This window comes from Orycteropus afer, unplaced genomic scaffold (genome assembly GCF_000298275.1).
Source record: "Orycteropus afer afer isolate SDZICR_OR568_19922 unplaced genomic scaffold, OryAfe1.0 scaffold00437, whole genome shotgun sequence".
Taxonomy (NCBI): Eukaryota; Metazoa; Chordata; class Mammalia; order Tubulidentata; family Orycteropodidae; genus Orycteropus; species Orycteropus afer.
The window spans coordinates 872,495-892,364 of NW_006922024.1; the positions used below are offsets into that span (position 1 = coordinate 872,495).

Here is a 19,870-nt window from a genome sequence, read left to right on the forward strand (position 1 = left end):
TAGCAAAGTGAAACTAGATGGCTACATTTCACAGCTGCTACTGACACAATTTCTGTCTCATATATTACTGGAAAACTTTATGAATAATGTTGAAACATTGTCTGATATAGTACCAGAAGATGAGCCCCTCAGGTTGGAAGTCACTCAAAATACGACTGGGAAAGAGCTGCCTCCTCAAAGTAGAGTTGAGGTTAATGATGTGAATGGAGTAGAGTTTTCAGAATCTCCCTTTGCTGATGTGGCATGGTTCAAAATGGGAAGAAACAGCTGCAAACATCCATTAAAATCAGAACATGGAACATATGAAGTATGAATCCAGGAAAATTGGAAACTTTGAAAAATTAAATTGAACGCAAAAAAATTGATATCCTAGGCATTAGTGAGCAGAAAATGAGCTCTGGTGGTATAGTGCCTAAAGCATCTGACTGCTCACCAGAAGGCTGGTGGTTCAAACCCACCAGCCACTCCTCAAAAGGAAGACTGGCCAATCTACTTCCACAATGATACTGCCTCAGAAACCCAAGGAGGGTTTGCTATGAGTCGGATTCCACTTGACAGCAGTGAGTTTGTTTTTTTTTTTTTTTTTTTGGTTAGTGAGCTGAAATGTACTGGTATTGGCCACTTTTAACTAAAAAAAACATATGATCTGCTAACCAGGAATGACAAATTGAAGAGGAATGGTGTGAAATTCATCATCATAATAATGTTTCAAAAATGCTCTTAGTGACAGGATAATATTCATATGCCTACAAGGAAGTCTAGTTAATACTGCTATTATTCAAATATACCCATCAATCACCAAAGCTAAAGATAAGGGAATTGAAGATTTTTACCAACGTCTGCAGTCTGAAATTGACCAAACATGCAATCAAGATGTGTTGATTATTATTGGAGTTTGGAATGTAAAAGTTGGAAACAAAGATGAATCACCAGTAGTTGAAATATACAGCCTTGGTGACAGCAATGACCCTAGACACCACATGATAGAATTTTGCAAGACCAACAACTTATTCATTTTAAATACTTTTTTTCAACAACATGAACAGTGGCTATCTACATGAACTTCACCAGATGGAATACACAGGAATTAGATGGACAACATCTGTGGAAAGATGCAATGGAGAAGCTCAATATTTTTAGCCAAAAAGAGGCCAGGAGTTACTTATGGAATAGACCACCAATGGCTCATATGCAAGTTCAAGTTGAAACTGATGACAATTTAAAAAGTACTGGGGGCAAAAATATGATCTTCATTATGTATTACCTGAATTCAGAGACCATCTGAAGGATTGATTTGATTCATTGAGTCATAGTGCCTAAGCCATTTCACTGCTAACCAGAAGGCTGGTGGTTCAAACCCACCAGCCACTCCTCGGAAGGAAGACTGAGTAATTTACTTCCATAGAGTTACTGCCTCAGACACCCAAGGAGGGGTCACTATGAGTAGGAACTGACTCAATGGCAGAGAGTTTCTTTTTTTCTTCTGGACTGCCAGCCAGATGAATTGGGGGGTGACATTGCATAGTGGCTAAGGCACTTGACTGCTAACCAGAAGGCTGGTGGTTCAAAACCACCAGCCACTCCTCAGAAGGAAGATGGGGCAATCTACTTCCATAGTGATACTGCCTCGGAAACCCAAGGAGGGGTCACTATGAGTCAAGTCTGACTCAACGGCACATAGCAACAACAACATTGAACATCATACATGAAGAAAGAAAAAGATCATTAAAAAAGACATGAAAGGAAGGAAAGACCAAAATGGATGTCAGAAGAGACTCTGAAACTTGCTCATGTACAGAGAATAGCTAAAGCAAATGGAAGAAATGACAAGATAAAAGAGCTGAACAGAAGATTTCATAGAGCAGCTCAAGAAGACAGTGTCAATTATTATAATGAAATGTGCAAAGACCTGGAATTAGAAAACCAAAAGAGAGGAACACACTTGGCATTTCTCAAGCTCAAGGAACTGAAGAAAAAATTCAAGCCTCAAATTTCAATATTGAAAGATTCTATGGAAGGAAGGTTGGGCAATCCTACTTCCGTAGTGATACTGCCTCGGAAACCTAAGTCGCTATGAGTCGGGGCCGACTCGACGGCAAACAACAACAACAACAACATGGGCAAAATATTGACTGATGCAATAAACATCAAAAGTATTTGGATAAGGAATCCACAGTATTTTGAATACACAGAATTTTGATAAGGAATACACAGAGTCACTGTACCAAAAAGAATTGGTTGACGTCCATCTATTTCAGGAAGTGGCATATAATCAAGAACCAATAGTACTGAAGGAAGAAGTCCAAGATGCACTGAAAGAATTGGCAAAAAATAAGGCTCTAAGAATTGACAGAATATCTACTGAAATGTTTCAATAAAGAGATGCCACTCTGGAGGCATTTACTTATCTATGCCAAGAAATTTAGAAGACAGCTACCTGGCCAATTGCCTGGAAGAGATCCCAATTTGTACCCCTTCCAAAGAAAGGTGATCTCACAGAATGTAGAAGTTACTGAACAATATCATTAATATCACACACAAGTAAAATCTTGTGAAGATAATTCAAAAATGGTTGTAGCAGTATATTGATAGGGAACTTCCAGAAATGCAAGCTGGATTCAGAAAAGGTTGTGGAATGAGGGATATCATTGCTTATGTCAGCTAGATCTTGGCTGAAATAAAGAACACCAGAAAGATATTTAATTGTGCTTTATTGACTATGCCAAAGCATTTGATTTTGTGGATCTTAATAAATTATGGATTACATTGAGAAGAATGGGAATTCCAGAACACTTAATTATGCTCATAATGAACCTGTACATAGATCAGGAGGCTGTTGTTCAAATAGAACAATGGAATACTGCATGGTTTAAAATCAGGAAGCGAGTATGTCAAGGGTGTATCTTTTCACCATACTTATTTAATCTGTATACTGAGCAAATAATCTGAGAAGGTGGACTATATGAAGAAGAATGGGACATTGCAATTGGAGGAAGACTCTTTAACAACCTGTGACATGCAGACAACACATCTTGCTTGCTGAAAGTGAAGATGACTTGAAGCACTTACTGATGAAGTTTAAAGGCTTTAGTCTTCAGTACTGATTATACTTCAACATAAAGAATACAAAAAGCCTCACAACTGGTCCAATAAACAGCATCATAATAAATGGAGAAAGGATAGAAGTTGTCAAGGATTGCACATTATTTGGTTCCATAATCAACACCAATGGAAGCAGCAGTCAAGAAATCAGACAACATACTGCAGTGGGAAAATCTGCTGCAAAAGATCTCTTTAAAGTCCTGAAGAAAAAATATGTGTCTTTGAAGACTAAGGTGTGCCTAATCCAAGCCATGGTATTTTCAGTTGCCTCATATTCACGTGAAAGCTAGACAATGAATAAGAAAAACCAAAGAGTTGATGCTTTTCAGTTGTGTTGGTGAAAAATACTGAAAATACCATGCACTGTCAGAAGAATGAAAAATCTGTTTCAAAGAAATACCATTGATATGGTCATTAGAATGAGAATGGGAATGGTCAGACTTCGTTCCACCATCTTTGGTCATGTTATCAAAAGGTATCATTCCCTAGAGAAGGATATCATGCTTGCTACAGTGGAGGGTCAGTGAAAGAGGGGAAGGCCCTCAAGGAGATGGATTGACACAATGGCTGCAAAGATGGGTTCAGGTACAGCAAGGATTGTGAGGCTAGCACAGGATTGGGCAGTGTTTCATCCTGTTGTACACAGGGTTGCTACCAGTTGGAGCCAACTCAACAGCACCTGATAACAATAATAATAATAATAATAATAATAAATATATATATATATATATTTTTTAATAGGTAAGAAAAAGACAAAAAAGTTGTGTTCTTTAAGAGGGAATGATGTTTAGCAAAGTAGAACTAGATTATTATTTTTCACAGCTAATCCTGAAATAATTTCTGTATGTGGTTCAGGCTGGCCTGGGTATAGAGCCTAGAATAAAATATCTAGAGTCAAATGGCTATTTAAGGAGCTGTGGTGGCCTCTTGTGTAAGCCATAGGGCTGCTAACCAGAGGGTCAGTGGTTCAAACAAACAAGCTGCTCCATGGGAGGATGATCAGGCAATCTACTTTCATAAAGATTTATAGCCTTAAAAACTCAGTGGGGGTCACTATGCATCAAAATCGACTTGATAGCAGAGGGTTGGTTTGTTTTGGAATGGTTATTTGATAACTTGTCATTGACAAAATAACTGAAGGTAATCAATTTCCCATTCTGGAAACACACATAAGGGAATGTCTATTTAAATGAAAGTAAAAACTGTCCTGAAGAAGAGAACTTTTAGGAATTTTATAGTAAACAGGAAAATAATTCCACAGTGTAGAGGAAGAAATATTAAGGTATTTATAATAAAGGCTTAAGGGCATGAAAGCAATTGTTCTTGAGTAATCTAATCTCAAGAAGTATATGAAATTAAAAAATGAAAATAATCTCCTGAAGGTACTAATTGTTTCTCTTTTTTTTTTTTTTTTAGTTTTGCGATTGAATTCCTTTCAAATTCAGCAACGGTGGAATATTAATTACAGGTGTGATTTATGAAAGTATAAAGCAAACACTTCCCTGGATCACTAGAAGACTGTAACTGTCATTGACATTTTTTAATACATATAACAAAATGGAACAACTATTGTCAAAATAGATAGGATATGTGTTCTTACAAATGCCACCACAAGTCAGAAATGGTGCCAAAAAAGAAAAGAAAAGAATAAGTGATACATATGATAACACATTCTTTCAATGGATAAATATAAAATTTACAGAGAGATGAATTTTTTATGTGATTAACATGATGTTAAAAATATAACATGAGGAAATGTAGAATAAAGTATATTTTTGAATAAATTCACTTCACATATTTAGATATCAATATTGGTAAATCAAAGGTTCTTTGACCTGTGTATGCATTTTAAATTTGTAGCAGCTAAATTTAAATTAAAGAAGATGTTTAAAAGCTGTTATTCTTTAACAGTAAGTGGAGAAAAACATGGAAAAACTTTATCTTACAATTTTTACATATGTAAATGAAAATTCCAGTATGTAATTAATTCACTATCTTTTTCCCTTGATTTCACTTTTGTCTATGCATATTTAGCGCCATATAGTAATAGTTATGAAGTCTGTTCCCAGCCTACTTTGTTTTAGCAATAATGAAAATCCATGGTGTGTTGTGAAGCATATGGTAATGTTTAATTAATTTCTAAATAACTTGGATGCATTGTGGTGAAATTTCATCAGCTTACACAGGAGTGACATTTGCTAAAATGCTGTATTTTATTGTATTTGTATTTATTTCTCTTTATTAGACTCTAAATCATGTTTCAATTACACAGCAATAAGGTTAAAGATTGCAATAGATTTTTATAGATACAATGCATATCAAAATTCCATGCAAGCAAAGTTAATAATATTAAAATGCAAATATTGTGACTAAAACAACTGTAAATATTACTCCTTGATTTTTACCTCCTCTGAAGATATTTTTAGCTGACCCTGTGGTAGAATCAGTTTTTAATTTTTTGAAATTATCCCATTTATTTCAGTTCTATGAATTGCTTAGTACGTTGGAGTACTATGTGAAATGAAATAATATTTAAAACAATGAGCAGTAAATGATATAGAAAACCACTCTATACTTAGATGCTCCTACCTTATCTCCTTCAGAAAACGTGATGCCATCCATGGCTCTTTTCCAAGTGATTTCTGGAATAGGCTCCCCTTCTGCTTCACAAATGAGTGTGACTTGACCATTTTCATATGTAGTCTCATTTTTAAGCTGTATTATGTGAGGCTGCACTGTAGAAAATATATACATTACTCAATCTGTATTAGAGGAAAATGCTACAATTCAGATTTAAAAGCCACAGTAGGCATTCAAAGTCCACTTAATATATTATGAAATTATTATTTTTATAGGTAGTACAGTGACACATTTTTCCATTAATAGGCATGTTGTGAAACTTGTGAAGCTCAGAAGAAAAACTTTAGGAAATAATGCTCACTTATTATTATTATCATTGTTATTATGAAAATAATATCAAATCATAATTTTTTCCAAAATTCTGCCAATTTACACTCATATTATTTTTCTCTCTTAAAGTAACAAAATTAAAATACATACATACATGCTTACATGCTATATATATATATATATATATATATATATGTGAATTATATATGTTTACATATATGTATTTGTTGTATCCACTAATTTAATGAAAACCCAGTAAGCTTTAAAAACAATTTCACAATGAGGGAAAATTATGAGTGAATTGGGAATATTTAACTAATAGAATTATGGGTAACCTAAAAATGTTTATAAGTTATATATTCATATATATATATATTTTTTACAGATATTATTCTAGTTGATTGATTTTAACTTACTATATGTGATAACTACTTTGTTCCTTATAATTATTATTTCTATAAAAATGAAAACATAATTAATAATTTAAATTATCTGAATATAAAAAATTATGTCCATTCACAAAATGACTTAAGGACATAACATTTTAATTACTTTAAATTCTGTAATCTTTGATTTTCTTAAATATTTATTTGGACATAATAGGGTAAAAAGAAAAGCATTTGTTATTATAGTACTGGTAACAGTTAAATGTCTTAATCTTTAAATGAAATTGATCATGATCAATTTCATAATATACAAATACAAATATATATATATATATATGTACATATTTAATACATACCCATATATGTAACATATGCATATATTTAATACATACATATAAAATGCATATACTTATACACACACATATACATATAATACATATATATTTAATATATACTATATATGTTTAATCTCAGAAGGAAGACTGAGCAACCTACTTCTGTAGAGATACTGCCTCAGAAATGCAAGAAAGGGTTGCTACGAGTTGGAATTGAATTGAATTAACTCTACAGTAGTGTTATATAGCTTTAATGTTTATATGCCTAATACATACATATATATTTAATGCATATATAATTGAAGGAGCTCTGGTGGTATAGTGGTTGAGGAACTTGGCTGCTAACCAAAGGGTCAGTGGTTTGGATCCACTAGCCACTCCATGAAAGAAAGATGAAGCAGTGTGCTTACAGCCTTGGAAACCCAGTGGGGGTAGCTATACATCACAATCTACATATATGTGTGTGTGTGTGTGTGTGTGTGAGTGAGTGTATATATACTCATTCCTTATAAAATTTACACATATCTATTTTTAATGCACATACATACATATGTATGTAATACATACATGTAATATATAATATATAATTATTATATGTAAGACATATATTTGATGCATAAAAACATTTATTACATATATTTTTATATAAGGAGCTCTGGTAGCATAGTGCTTAAGGCACTTGACTGCTAACCAGAAAGCTGGTTGTTCAAATCCACCAGCCACTCCTCAGAAGGAAGGTTGGGCAATCCTACTTCTGTAGTGATACGGACTCGGAAACCCAAGGAGGGGTCGCTATGAGTCGGGGTCGACTTTACAGCACATAACAACAACAACGTTTTTATATATGTACTGTTGGTATATATTTATTTATTTACTTATTTAATACATATATGGGAGTTCTGGTTATGCAGTGCGTAAGGTATTTGGCTGCTAACCAGATGGTTGGTGGTTCAAACTGAAGAGTTGCTTCCTGGGAGGAAGATAAGGCAATCTACCTCCATAAAGATTTACAGCCTTGGGAACTCTATGAGGATTTCTATGAGTCAGAATTGACTTGATGGCAGTGGGTTTTAGTTTGTTTGTCTCATATACGTTAAGTATATAAGGAGCTCTGGTGGTGCAGTGGCTAAAGGATTCAGCTGCTATCCCAAAGGCCTGCAGTACAAATCTACCAGCCACTTTATGGAAGAAAGATGAGGCTGTATGCTTCAGTAAAGATTTAGTCTTGGAAATCATCTGGAGGAGTTTTACTCTATCCTATAGGGCTGCTATGAGTCAGAACTGACCTGATGGCACTGAGTTATATAAGTATATAAATATATACTGTTATTAATATGTAATATAGAGAATAATTAAGAATATGTAGAATAATTAAAAATTCACTGCTCATTCATTGTCCACTATATAATATAAACATGATTTTGTGTTAAAAACAACACAAATTTCTTCATTATTATTTGACAAAAGGAAATAAATAATTAATAGAGACATGCAACATATATTTTATGCATTATAATTTTCTAATTGAAATGCTATGAGTTATTTCTCTCTCTGCTCTCTTTCTCCCTGCCATCCTAAAAATAAATAAGACAACACAAATAAGATAATAAAAATAAAGTAATTAAAATAGTATTTCAATGAGTTTATTGAGGGTAGGATATATGACTTCATTTTTGTTTTCCAGCACCTAATAATGCCTGGTACATGGCATGCCACAAAGAGAAAGCTAATTATATGGAATACATCTAGAATAAATATATTGTGTTCTGGCTTATAAGGCCATTATTAACTTATGGTGGCATGATTTTTTTTTCTTTTAATTCCTTATTCATGTATTATAATAAGGATTAGAGTCTAACTAAAAACTTACTGCCGTTGAGTTGGATCCGGCTCATAATGACCCCTCCTTGGGTTTCTGAGGTGGTATCACTACGGAAGTAGATTCTGAGGAGTGGCTGGTGGGTTGGAACCGCCAGCCTTCTGGTTAGCAGTCAAATGCCTTAGGCACTATGCCGCCAGATTTTAAATTAATTTCCATCATTTTTTGAAAAATCAAACCTGTGCTCAACAGCACAAAACAAAAATTAAATCCATTGTTACTGAGTCAATTTCAACTCAAAGCAATTCTATAGGAGAAAGTAGAACTGCCCATAGGGTTTGTTAGGTTGTGAATCTTTACAGAAGTAGACTGCCACATCTTTTGCTTAGAATGGCTACTAAATTTGAGCTGTAGACCTTTCAGTTAACAATCAAATGCTTTAACTGCTGTACTACTAGGCTACAACATCACAAACCCAATATTTAATTAAAAAATACCTTTCTAACTTTTTAACACTGAAATCAAGACAGATAGCTACCAGATGAAATATCTTAGAAAATGTATCAGATTTTGAAGAATTAGAAACTCAATTACAATCATGTAAACTACACAACTATTAAGTCAGGCCCGAATGACTCGACCACATATAACTGCAACAACAACTACAACATAAACGATAGGGATAATCTGTCATGTGGAGTTACCTCATATATCAATGTTGGTAATTGTTGTTGTTGTTAGGTACTGTTGAGTTGTTTCTGACTCATAGCAACCCCATGCACAGCAGAATGCAACACTTCCCAATCCTGGCCAGCTCCATGATTCCTGCTATACTTGAGCCTATCATTGCAGCCACCGTGTCAACCCATATCGTTGAAGGCCTCTTCTCTTTTGTCAACCCTCCACCCTACCAAGCATGACATCCTTCTCCAAGGAATGGTTTCTTCTGACAATATGACCAAAATAGGTGAGACGAAGTCTGGCCATTCTCACTTCCATGGAGCATTTCGGGTGCACTTCCTCCAGGACAGATCTGTTAGTTCTTTTAACATTCCATGGTACTTTCAGCATTCTTCGCCAGCACCAAAACTCAAAAGCATCAACTCTTCTTCAGTCTTTCTTATTCATTGTCCAGCTCTCACATGCATACGAGGTGATTGGAAATATCACAGCTTGTGTCAGGTGCACCTTAGTCCTCAAGGAGACATCCTTGCTCCTCAGCTCTTGAAACAGTTCCTTGGTGGTTGACTTTCCAAATGTTACATGTCCTCTAATGTCCTGACTGCTGCTCCCATTGGCATTGATTGTAGAACCAAGCAACGTGAATTCTTTGACAACCTCAATCTTCATTCCGTTTATTATGATGCTGCTCATTGGTCCAAATGTGAGGATTTTTGTTTTCTTTATATTGAGACATAATCCATACTGCAGATTGTATTCTTCAACCTTCATCAGTAAGTGTCTCAAGTCATCCTCAATTTCAGCAAGCAAAGTTGTTACCGTCTGCATATCTCGGGTTGTTAATGATTCTTCCTCCAATCCTGATGCCATGTTTTTCTTCATATAGTCCACCTTCTTGGATTATTTGCTCAGCATATAGATTGAATAAGTGTGGAGAAAGGATACAACCCTGACACACTCCCTTCTTGATTTTAAACCATGTAGTATCCCCTTGTTGTGTTTGAATGACAGTCTTCTGGTCAAGGTACAGGTTCCTCGTGAGTACAATCAAGTGTTCGGAAATTCCCATTCTTCTCAATGTTATCCATAATTTGTCATGATCCGCACAATCAAATGCCTTTGCATAGTCTTTAAAACACAAGTAAACATCTTTCTGGTATTCTTTGCCTTGAGCCAAAATCCATCTGACAACAGCTATGATATCCCTTGTTCCATGTCCTCTTCTGAATCCAGCTTGCACCTCTGGAAGTTCTCTGTCAATATACTGCTGCATATGTTTTTGAATTATCTTCAGTAAGATCTTACTTGCATGCAATATTAATGATATTGTTCTACAATTTCCACAATCTGTGGGATGACCTTTCTTTGGAATCCAAATATGCATCTCTTCCAGTCAGTTGGCCAGGTAGCTCTCTTCCAGATCTCTTGGCATAACTGAGTGAGTGTCTCCAATGGAGCATCCATTTATTGAAATATTTTAATGAGTATTCCATCAATTCCCAGAGCCACCTTCTTCGCCAGTTCTTTCATTGCAGCTTTCATTTTCTCCTTCAGTACCATTGGTTCTAGATCATATGCTACTTCCTGAAATGGATGAAGATCAACCAGTTCCTTTTGGTACAGTTATTATGTGTATTCCTTCCATCTTCTCTTGATGTTTCCTGCATCATTCAATATTTTGCCCATAGAATCTCTCAATATTGCAACTCAAAGCTTAACTTTTTCTTCAATTCTTTCAGCTTGAGAAATGTTGAGTGCATTCTTCCCTTTTGGTTTTCAAACTTCAGATCTTTGCACATTTCATTTTAGTAACTGGTTTTGTCTGCTTGAGCTGCTCTTTGATATCTTCTGTTCAGCTTTTTTATCTTGTCATTTCTTCCATTTGCTTTGGCTACTCTCCACTCAAAGGCAAGTTTCAGAGTCTCTTCTGTCATCCATTTTGGTCTGTTCTTCCTTTCTCGTCTTTTTAGTGATCTCTTGCTTTCTTCATGGATAATGTTCTTAATATCCTCCCACAATTCTTCTGGTTTTTGGTCGTTGGTGTTCAATGCACCAAATCTATTCTTTAGATGGTCTCTAAATTCAGGAGGGATATATTCTAGATCATATTTTGGCTCTCTTGGACTTATTTTAATTTTCTTCAACTTCAAGTTGAACTTGCACATGAGCAGTTGATGGTATGTTTCACAGTCAGCTCCTGGACTGGTTTTGGCTGAAGAGATTGAGCTTTTCCATCGCCTCTTACCACAGATGTAGTCAATCTGATTCCTGTGTGTTCTATCTGGTGAAGTCCACGTGTAGAGCTGCCGTTGTGTTGTTGAAAAAAGGTGTTTGCAATGAACAAGTCGTTGTTCTTGCAAAATTCTACCATGCGAGTTTCAACATTATTTCTGTCGCCAAGGCCAAATTTTCCAACTACTGGTGATATTTTTTTGTTTCCCACTTTTGCAGTCCAGTCACCAGTGATTATTAACACATACTGATTGCATGTTCAGTCAATTTCAGACTCCAAAAGTTGATAAAAGTCTTCAATATCCTCATCTTTGGCTTTGGTGATTGGTGCATAAATTTGAATAATAGTCGTATTAGCAGGTCTTCCTTGTAGGTGTGTGTATATTATCCTATCACTGACAGCATTGTACTTCAGTACAGATCTTGAAACATGCTTTGTGATGATGAATGATGCCATGTCATTCCTCTTCAAACTCTCATTCCCTGCATAGTAGATCACATGGTTGTCTGATTCAAAATGGCCAAAACCAGTCCATTTCAGTTCACTAATGCTGAGGATATCAATCTTTATGTGTTCCATTTCATTTTTAACAATTTCCAATTTTCCTAGATTCATGCTTCATACATTCCATGTTCCAATGATTAATGGATGTCTGCAGCTGTTTCTCTTCAATTTGAGTTGTGCCCCATCAGCAAATGGAGATATTGAAAGCTTTACCTTATCCATAGGAGTAAGGCTGGGTTTACTCAGATGATGCAGCCATTTTCCCAGTCCTATTTTGAGAGCCCTCCACCCTAACCACACTATTTATAAAGTTGCATGGTAATGTATCAAACTGTGTTTCTTTGCTATTCATAAGGTTTTCTCTGGCCAATTCTTTGAGAAGTGGATGGCCTCCTCCTTCTTCCTAGTCTGTCTTAGTCTGTAAGTTGGGCTGATACCTGTGCACCATGTGCATCCTGCTAGGTTAGAAACACCAGTGGCTCAGCCTGAAAACTCACATCAACACGTCACCACTTTAGGACAAACCGACAGACAAGTTTGCTTGCCTGTTGGAAACCTCTCGTACCACCCTTACCTGGGTCCCTGTGGCTGACTCTAATTATTTAATTTCTAATTATTTAATTTATTTTTTATGTTGAGTTATATTGATGTAGTGTTGTAACATTATAAGAGAAAAATATTTTAAGTTGGGAATACTGATGAAAATAGGGGATTTCTATACTTCTTTTAATTATAATTACTCTTTCTCCTCATGTGAAACAAGCTTCTCCAGGTGCTTTACATTCTGAGTTCCCCTCATTGATTTCTGTTTAAACATCATCTGAACATCACCCTTCTGAGTAACTTTTCATTTCCATGCTATCCAAAAGAGTCTCTCCCTTTATGCAACCCTACCTGGGATTTATTCAGTTCCACTTCTTCCTTAGAAGGTTTTATTGTCTAAATTTCATTTACTTCTATTTTTTAAATATTTGGTATAGCCATTTCTTTTCTGTCCTACTCTGCTGGAATATAAGTTTTATGAAACTTTCTCATTCAAAAACTGTTTTCAATTCAGTGACTATAGAATCAATGGTCAGAGAGTGAGCCCATACAGGCATTGTCATTCCTTTTGTGGTCTGTGTAAGTGGGACTCTTCCACCATGAAAAATAACTATTGGTCTTCTTTACTCCTACAGAGTCCTCATTTCTTTTCTTCCTCTTTGTTGTGCATCTATTTTCATAATAACATTTTTTTCAAATAGAGACAACATATTAAATGGTTTTAGTAAATATGATCTTTAGCACCATACTTACTAAAGAGAATATTATAATGACCAACCATTGTCATTTAATGCAAACACAGTGGAAGCTGAATCAATTATTACAATTTCTTTTTTTTAATTCTGTATTTTTTGTAATTTTCTCAAAGAAGACAATTATAGCTTTTGGTAAATATGGATGATATATTATGTTTCCTTTTAATAAATGACAAATAATGATTTAATTACACTTACAGATCAATTATTTCCTAATTATAAATGAATGCCTGGAGTATATGGAAAGTCAAATTGATCCCTACATTTGTAATTAAAATATTTATGAGGATCAAGCTTCATATTGAAAAAATATGACAATGTTATATGTGTAATTTAAAAGAACTTTCTTCCAGCCTGTGATATATGTCAGCCAATATCTTAAAAGGCTTTATATGTGCATATTCATATCATCTGTAAAATATAAGGTAAATTCTATTTTAAAATATATTTTAGAGATGAGAAAGTTTAATTGTGGAAAATCAAACAGCTTATACCAGTTGTAGAGTAGGATTTAACTCAGATTTCCCTCTAGATAACTAGATAGTAACCACTGTGCTATAATACTTACCAAAAACTTGGAGGAATGCATGTTTTTCATCTTCTCCTGCCTTATTGGTGGCCCTGCAGACATAAGGGCCCCCGTCACTGTTAATTATGTTCCTGATAGTAAGTTCTGTACTGCTTCCTTTCAAAAAGTACTTTTCATTTTCTTCAATGACCTTACCATTCCTAAGGAAGAAAAGAGAGTTTGATCTTTATAAATCTGCTTTCATAATTGAGATGATAATAATACTCAACTTTCCAATCTACAGGCATCAATCATTTCATATCCACTGTCACTTATGGACAAGGTTATATTTCTATCAAAGGTATATTTTTAATAGCTCAGGGAAACCTTAGTGGAGCAATATTAAAATTATACTTGAAAGTTGGCCCGATTTTAGAGATAAGAATAATATATGAGCTATGTAGAAATATGAGCATTAACCAGGCAAAAACAAAACAAAACAATACACTGGTTCAACTTTTACTCTGTTGAAAGAAATAACTTCCTCTGCTAATTTTAATGGCATATACATTTTAAATATTGCTGAGTCAACACATACTTATATTTAGTTACAAGGTTCTGAGAACATTGCTTAAGGAATATTGATGGAAACATCCTCCAAAAAAACATTTAAAAAAATGCAAATAAAAAATCAACTTAAAGTACATGTAAGTATTATTAATAAAAGTACAAGATGTTATAATTGAGTGAATATAGAGTTAATTACATAAATCATGCCAAATATGATGATTTGATTTGATAATGATTAGAAGGAATCATTTTACTTTTGTAATTTCCCTCTTGTTGCTAGTTACAGTCAAGTTGGTTCTGACTCATGGCAAAACCAGGTATAAAAGAAGGAAACATTGCACAATCCTGTGTCATCTTCAAAATTATCAATGGCTTAGTTATATTTTGCTATTTTAAAAGAAATATCACAAGTGGATGACTTTAACAAACAAATTTATTTTCTCACAGCGTAGAGGACAGAAGTCTGAATTCAGGGTGCCAACTCTAGGAGAAGGCTTTCTCTCTCAGTTAGTTCTAGGGAAAGGCCCTTGTCTCTTCAGCTTTTGATTCTTGGCTCCTTTGCGATCTCCATGTGCCTTGGTATCTGTCTTATTCCATCTCTTCTCTGTTTACTTGTTTAATATCTTTTATATCTTAAAAGAGATTGAGTCAAAATACACCCTATACTAATTTTGTGTCATTACTGTAGCACAGACAATTATCTCACTCTCAAATGGGATTATAATCATACCTATAATCATAACCTATTGCTGTAAGGTTTATTCTCACTCTCAGTAATGCCATAGGACAGCAAAAAACAGCCCCATAGGGTTTTCAAAGCTATAAATCTTTATAGAAACAAACGCCACATCTTTCTCCTGCATAGTGCCTGTTGAGTTTGAATGGCCAATCTTTTGCTTAGCAGCCAAGCACTTTACCACTGCACCATGAGGGCTCCATCACAGGTCTAGAGGTATGCATGCAAATACATATTTTCTGGGGACATATTTCAATCCATAACACTTGGTATATTTGTGTCTATTTTTGTGGTCACTATGTATTTTGAGTGCCTTCTAACCTAGGGGACACATCTTCCAACGTTATCTCATACAACATTCTTTTGATATCCATAATATATTCATTAGCTATTTTTTAGAAGTAGATGTCCAGTCCTTTCTTTCTCCTCTTTTTACAGAAGCTCCACTGAAAACTGTCCACCATGAGTAAACTTGCTGGTATGTGAAATACTGGTGGTATAGCTTCCAGCAAATACCAACATGCAGAACAAAACAGTAAGACAAACGGACAGATGAGTGGCAGGAGTTCCCTCTCATATTATTTTCAATAATGTTGGAGTTCTCTTTGAATTGTAATAGGCTTAATTCTGCTCAAACATTAGTATTTGTAGTTCTCTAAAACAATGCTTTGAAACTTTTCTCATTGTAATTTATACCAAGAAATACTTTAAATATACTCAAATATCATATAATTTCTAAATTATCCTTATTGTGTATGAAATCTTATACTATATATTCTCTTCTATTTTATTTCTGTCCTCTTCTTTCTTCTTTGCCTCCTATGTTTTTCCAATAATGGTTTGAAAAATTTAATTGATTCTAATATCCATTAATGTACAAAGTGGAGGAGCCCTGGTGGCAAGGTGGTTAAGGAAGTTATCAAGTGATAACTGAAATGCCATAGGTTTGAATCCACCAGTGACTCTATGGGATGTGGCAGTCTGCTTCCATAAACATTACACACTTGGAAACCCTATAGGGCAGTTCTACTCTGTCTAATAGGATTGGCATGAGTCACAATTGACTAGATGGTAGTGGTTGTGTTTCTTTCTTTCTTCTAAATTTTTTTAATGTAAAAACTTAAAGATCTGTAAAGGGTGGGGTGGGGAAGAAGAGGACTTTATTTAATTGTCCCTACAAGCTAATTTAAAATAAATAAATTTAAAATATATATAATACAGTGATCTCTAAAGGTATTATAAAATTCTTTCCCAGACTGAATAGAACACTTCTCTGATATCCTGAAAATATTGCCAGTGAATTCTGGTTTTGCTTCCTAACAAGACTGTCATGTACTTAATATAATTCTTAAACTTTGTATGTTTCTATATCATAAATTACCCCAGTTTCTCATCACTTATTCAAATATATTATGAGGTGACAGAAAACTCAAAAGCAGAGTAAAAAAAAAAAAAAAAAAGCAACTCACTGCCATAGAGTTGATTCAACTCATAGTGACCCCTTCTTGGGTTTCCAAGGTGGTATCTCTAGAGATGTAGATTGCCCAATCTTCTTTCTAAGGAGCGGCTGGTGGTTTTGAACTGCCAGTCTTCTGATTAGTAGTCAAATATCTTAGGCACTACACCACCAGAGCTCCCACAAGGAAGAGTAGGTAACTGGAAAGTGAATGTTTATAATAACAATAATTCCCTATAGTTTAATCTGAAACTCTGGTAGCATAGTGGATAAGGTATTTGGCTGCTAATCATAAAGTCAGTGATTCAAACCCACCAGCTGCTGCATGGAAAGAATATGGGCAATCTACTTCTGTACAGATTTACAGAGTTGGAAACCCAATGGGGGTCGATATGAGCTAGAACTGACTTGATGGCAGTGAGTATTTATTTTTATTTTTTTTAATAGTTTAATCTACTACTTGTCTGTAAATTTGCTGTACTGTGGTGGCTGGCATGTTGCTGTGAGGCTGGAAGGTACCCACTGATATTTCAGATACCTGCAGGGACACCCATGGTGGAGTGCTTTCAGTGGAGCTTCCAGACTAAGACAGACTAGGAAAGAGAACAGGCCATCTACTTCTGAAAAAAACTGACCAATGAAAGAATTCTGGTAAGATGGCAGAATAGGTAGAAAGACTGCACAGACCCTCTTCAACAAAGAAAAGGGGAACCAATTAACACAGATACAGAAGATATTCCTGGACCCCTGAGTTTTGAAGGGAAAGATATAGAAGTGGACTAAATGCCAACTAGCAGAAGAATTTGCATGAAAATACCAGAAAAGGAAACATATGGAGCTGTGGTCTGGCAGTGATCCTGAGGGCACAGACAGCTTGGATATTGCAGAGGGGTGGTAGGACCTAAGAGTGAACATAAAAATTAGCTCTGCTAACCAGGAACTGCATGGAGGACGCCTCTTGTGGCTGGAGAATAAAAGAGGAAGCAGCAAAGAGGAAGGTGGGCTGAGCTGTGGGCTTTTGCCTGTCCAGAGATCACAGCTATTTGGAATGTTTACAAGTAGTTTGACTATTTTGGATATTTAAAGTGACAGCATTCTTCCAGATTCCAGGGACTTAAGAACTGGCTCCACTTGCTGGGAATCTCAAGGACATTCTGGATGTGGATTACTGGAAATGCACTACATTCCCCTTGTTACTCTTATATCCCACACCATCGTGGTGAAGGGAGGTGCAGCCATCCCCCACTCCCACCCACCTTCTAGACTGGCAAGAATTCCATACCAGTCTGTGTGCTCAGACAGAGCCTGGGTGCCCTGCCCTGCCCCGATAATTTTTTTCTTTTTTTTTAGTTTGTTTGTTTTTGTATGTTTTTAAAACTACTATCACTGTTATTACTTTTTTCCTTTTTACTATTATTCTTTATTCTTCCCTTCCTAGGTTCTAGTTGTGAGTGTTTTTTTTTTTTTTTTTTTCCCCCTATTTCTGGTTACAATCTGTTTTTCTTCCTTTTGGTTAACCTCATACCTTGTTTTTCCCATCTTATTCCTTCATTATTCTCTTTCTCTACCTTTTATTCTCTTAGTGCCCTCTCCCCAGATATTGCATTGTTTTAATTTTTTCTTCTTTTTCCCTTTGTTGGTTACTGTTTCTGTGTGATTACATGGTGTTCTTTTACTCTATTTGCTTTTACTTTTTTGATGGCTATTCAATTGTTACTTTTGTCTAACTGAGTGGAAGACATAAATAGTCTTCATACAACACAACTACACCCACACTACATGCAGCTTCAGTTACTGAGTGAGAGCCACCACTTCCTTCTCCACCAATGGGCCAACAAATAACTACCAAGAAGAGCCTGACAAGCCCTTTGCTGCTCTTTGCAGTTAACAGAGATCTAAATACACCAATACCATGATGTCTTGGAGACAAAAGACCATCACAGTCTACACAAAGAACCAAGATAAAGTTGTAGAAACAAGGTAGCAGGATACAGACCCAGAACACAACCCTGAAGAAGAAGCAGCACTGGAACTCTCTGATAAGCAATTCAAAAGAATTTATTTAGGTATCTTCAAAGGACTGAGAGGCAGATCAAGGAAAATACAAACAAACCCTAGAAGAATTTTGGAAGAAAATAGAAGACAAAATGAAAAAATAAGTGAAAAATTAGAAATGATTCTAAATGTACATATAGAAATCAAGAACATGAACACTAAATTTTCAGAAATAGATAACACATTGAAAGGACAAAGGAGTAGAATTGATGCAATGGAAGACAGAATTAATGAGATTAAAGACAAATACCTGAATACTTCTTTGGAGAGGGATCAAACAAAAAAAAGATTAAAAAAATGTAGAAAGCCTAAGGTTCATGTGAGAAACAATCAAAATGAATAACCTACATGTCATTGGAATTCCAGAAAAGGAAGAGAAAAATAAAACCATTGAGAAAATTGTCCAAAATTGTTGGAAGAGAACTTCCCTGATATGATGAAAGATGAGAAAATATCCAGTCAAAAGGCTAATGAACACCAAATAGTATAGACCTCAAAAGAAAATCACCAAGACATCATCATCAAATTCATCAAAATCAAAGACAAAGAAAGAATCCTAAAAGCAACACAGGAAAACAAAAAGTTACTTACAAAGGACAAAAAGTAAGAATAAGCTCTGGTTTCTCAGCAGAAACCATGCAAGTGAGAAGGCAATGAGAGGGTATATATAAAACCCTGAAAGAGAAAAATTTTCAACCAAGAATTAGCATTGTTGCGGGATACAAGATTAACATCCAAAAATCAGCTGGATTCCTTTACACCAGCAAGAATAATGCTGAAAAAGAAGTGAGGAAATCAATACCATCTAAAGAATAGATCTGATGCATTGAATACCAATGACTGAAAACCAGAAGACCTGTGGGATGATACCAAGAAGATCATCCATGAAAAAAGCAAGAGGTCACTAAAAAGATGAGAAGGGAAGAGAAGACCAAAATGGATGACAGAAGAGACTCTGAAACTTGCCCTTGAGCAGAGAGTGGCTAAAGCAAACTAAAGAAATGGCAAGATAAAAGAGCTGAACTGCAGATTTCAAAGAGCAGCTCAAGAAGACAAACCAATTACTATAATGAAATGTGCAAAGACCAAGAGTTAGAAAACCAAACGGGAAGAACATACTTGGCATTTCTCAAGCTGAGGAAAAATTTAAGCCTTGAGTTGCAATAATAAAAGATTCTATGGACAAAATATTGAATTATGCAGGAAACATCAAAGGAAGATGGAAAGAATACACAGAGTCATTGTACTAAAAAGAACTGGTTGATCTTCATCCATTT

At 35.1% G+C, this 19,870-nt stretch overlaps 1 protein-coding gene across 1 annotated transcript in view; it reads right to left on the bottom strand.

The window, feature by feature from the left end:
- The window catches only part of NCAM2 (neural cell adhesion molecule 2), a 434,855-nt gene that overhangs the window by 328,714 nt on the left and 86,271 nt on the right, over positions 1 to 19,870 (bottom strand). Inside the window, exons 7-8 of the mRNA XM_007954167.1 lie at positions 13,837 to 13,997; positions 5,692 to 5,837 (exon numbers count right to left, since the gene is read on the bottom strand). Coding sequence (XP_007952358.1) covers positions 5,692 to 5,837; positions 13,837 to 13,997 — 307 coding nt within the window. The remainder of the gene's footprint in view (positions 1 to 5,691; positions 5,838 to 13,836; positions 13,998 to 19,870) is intronic.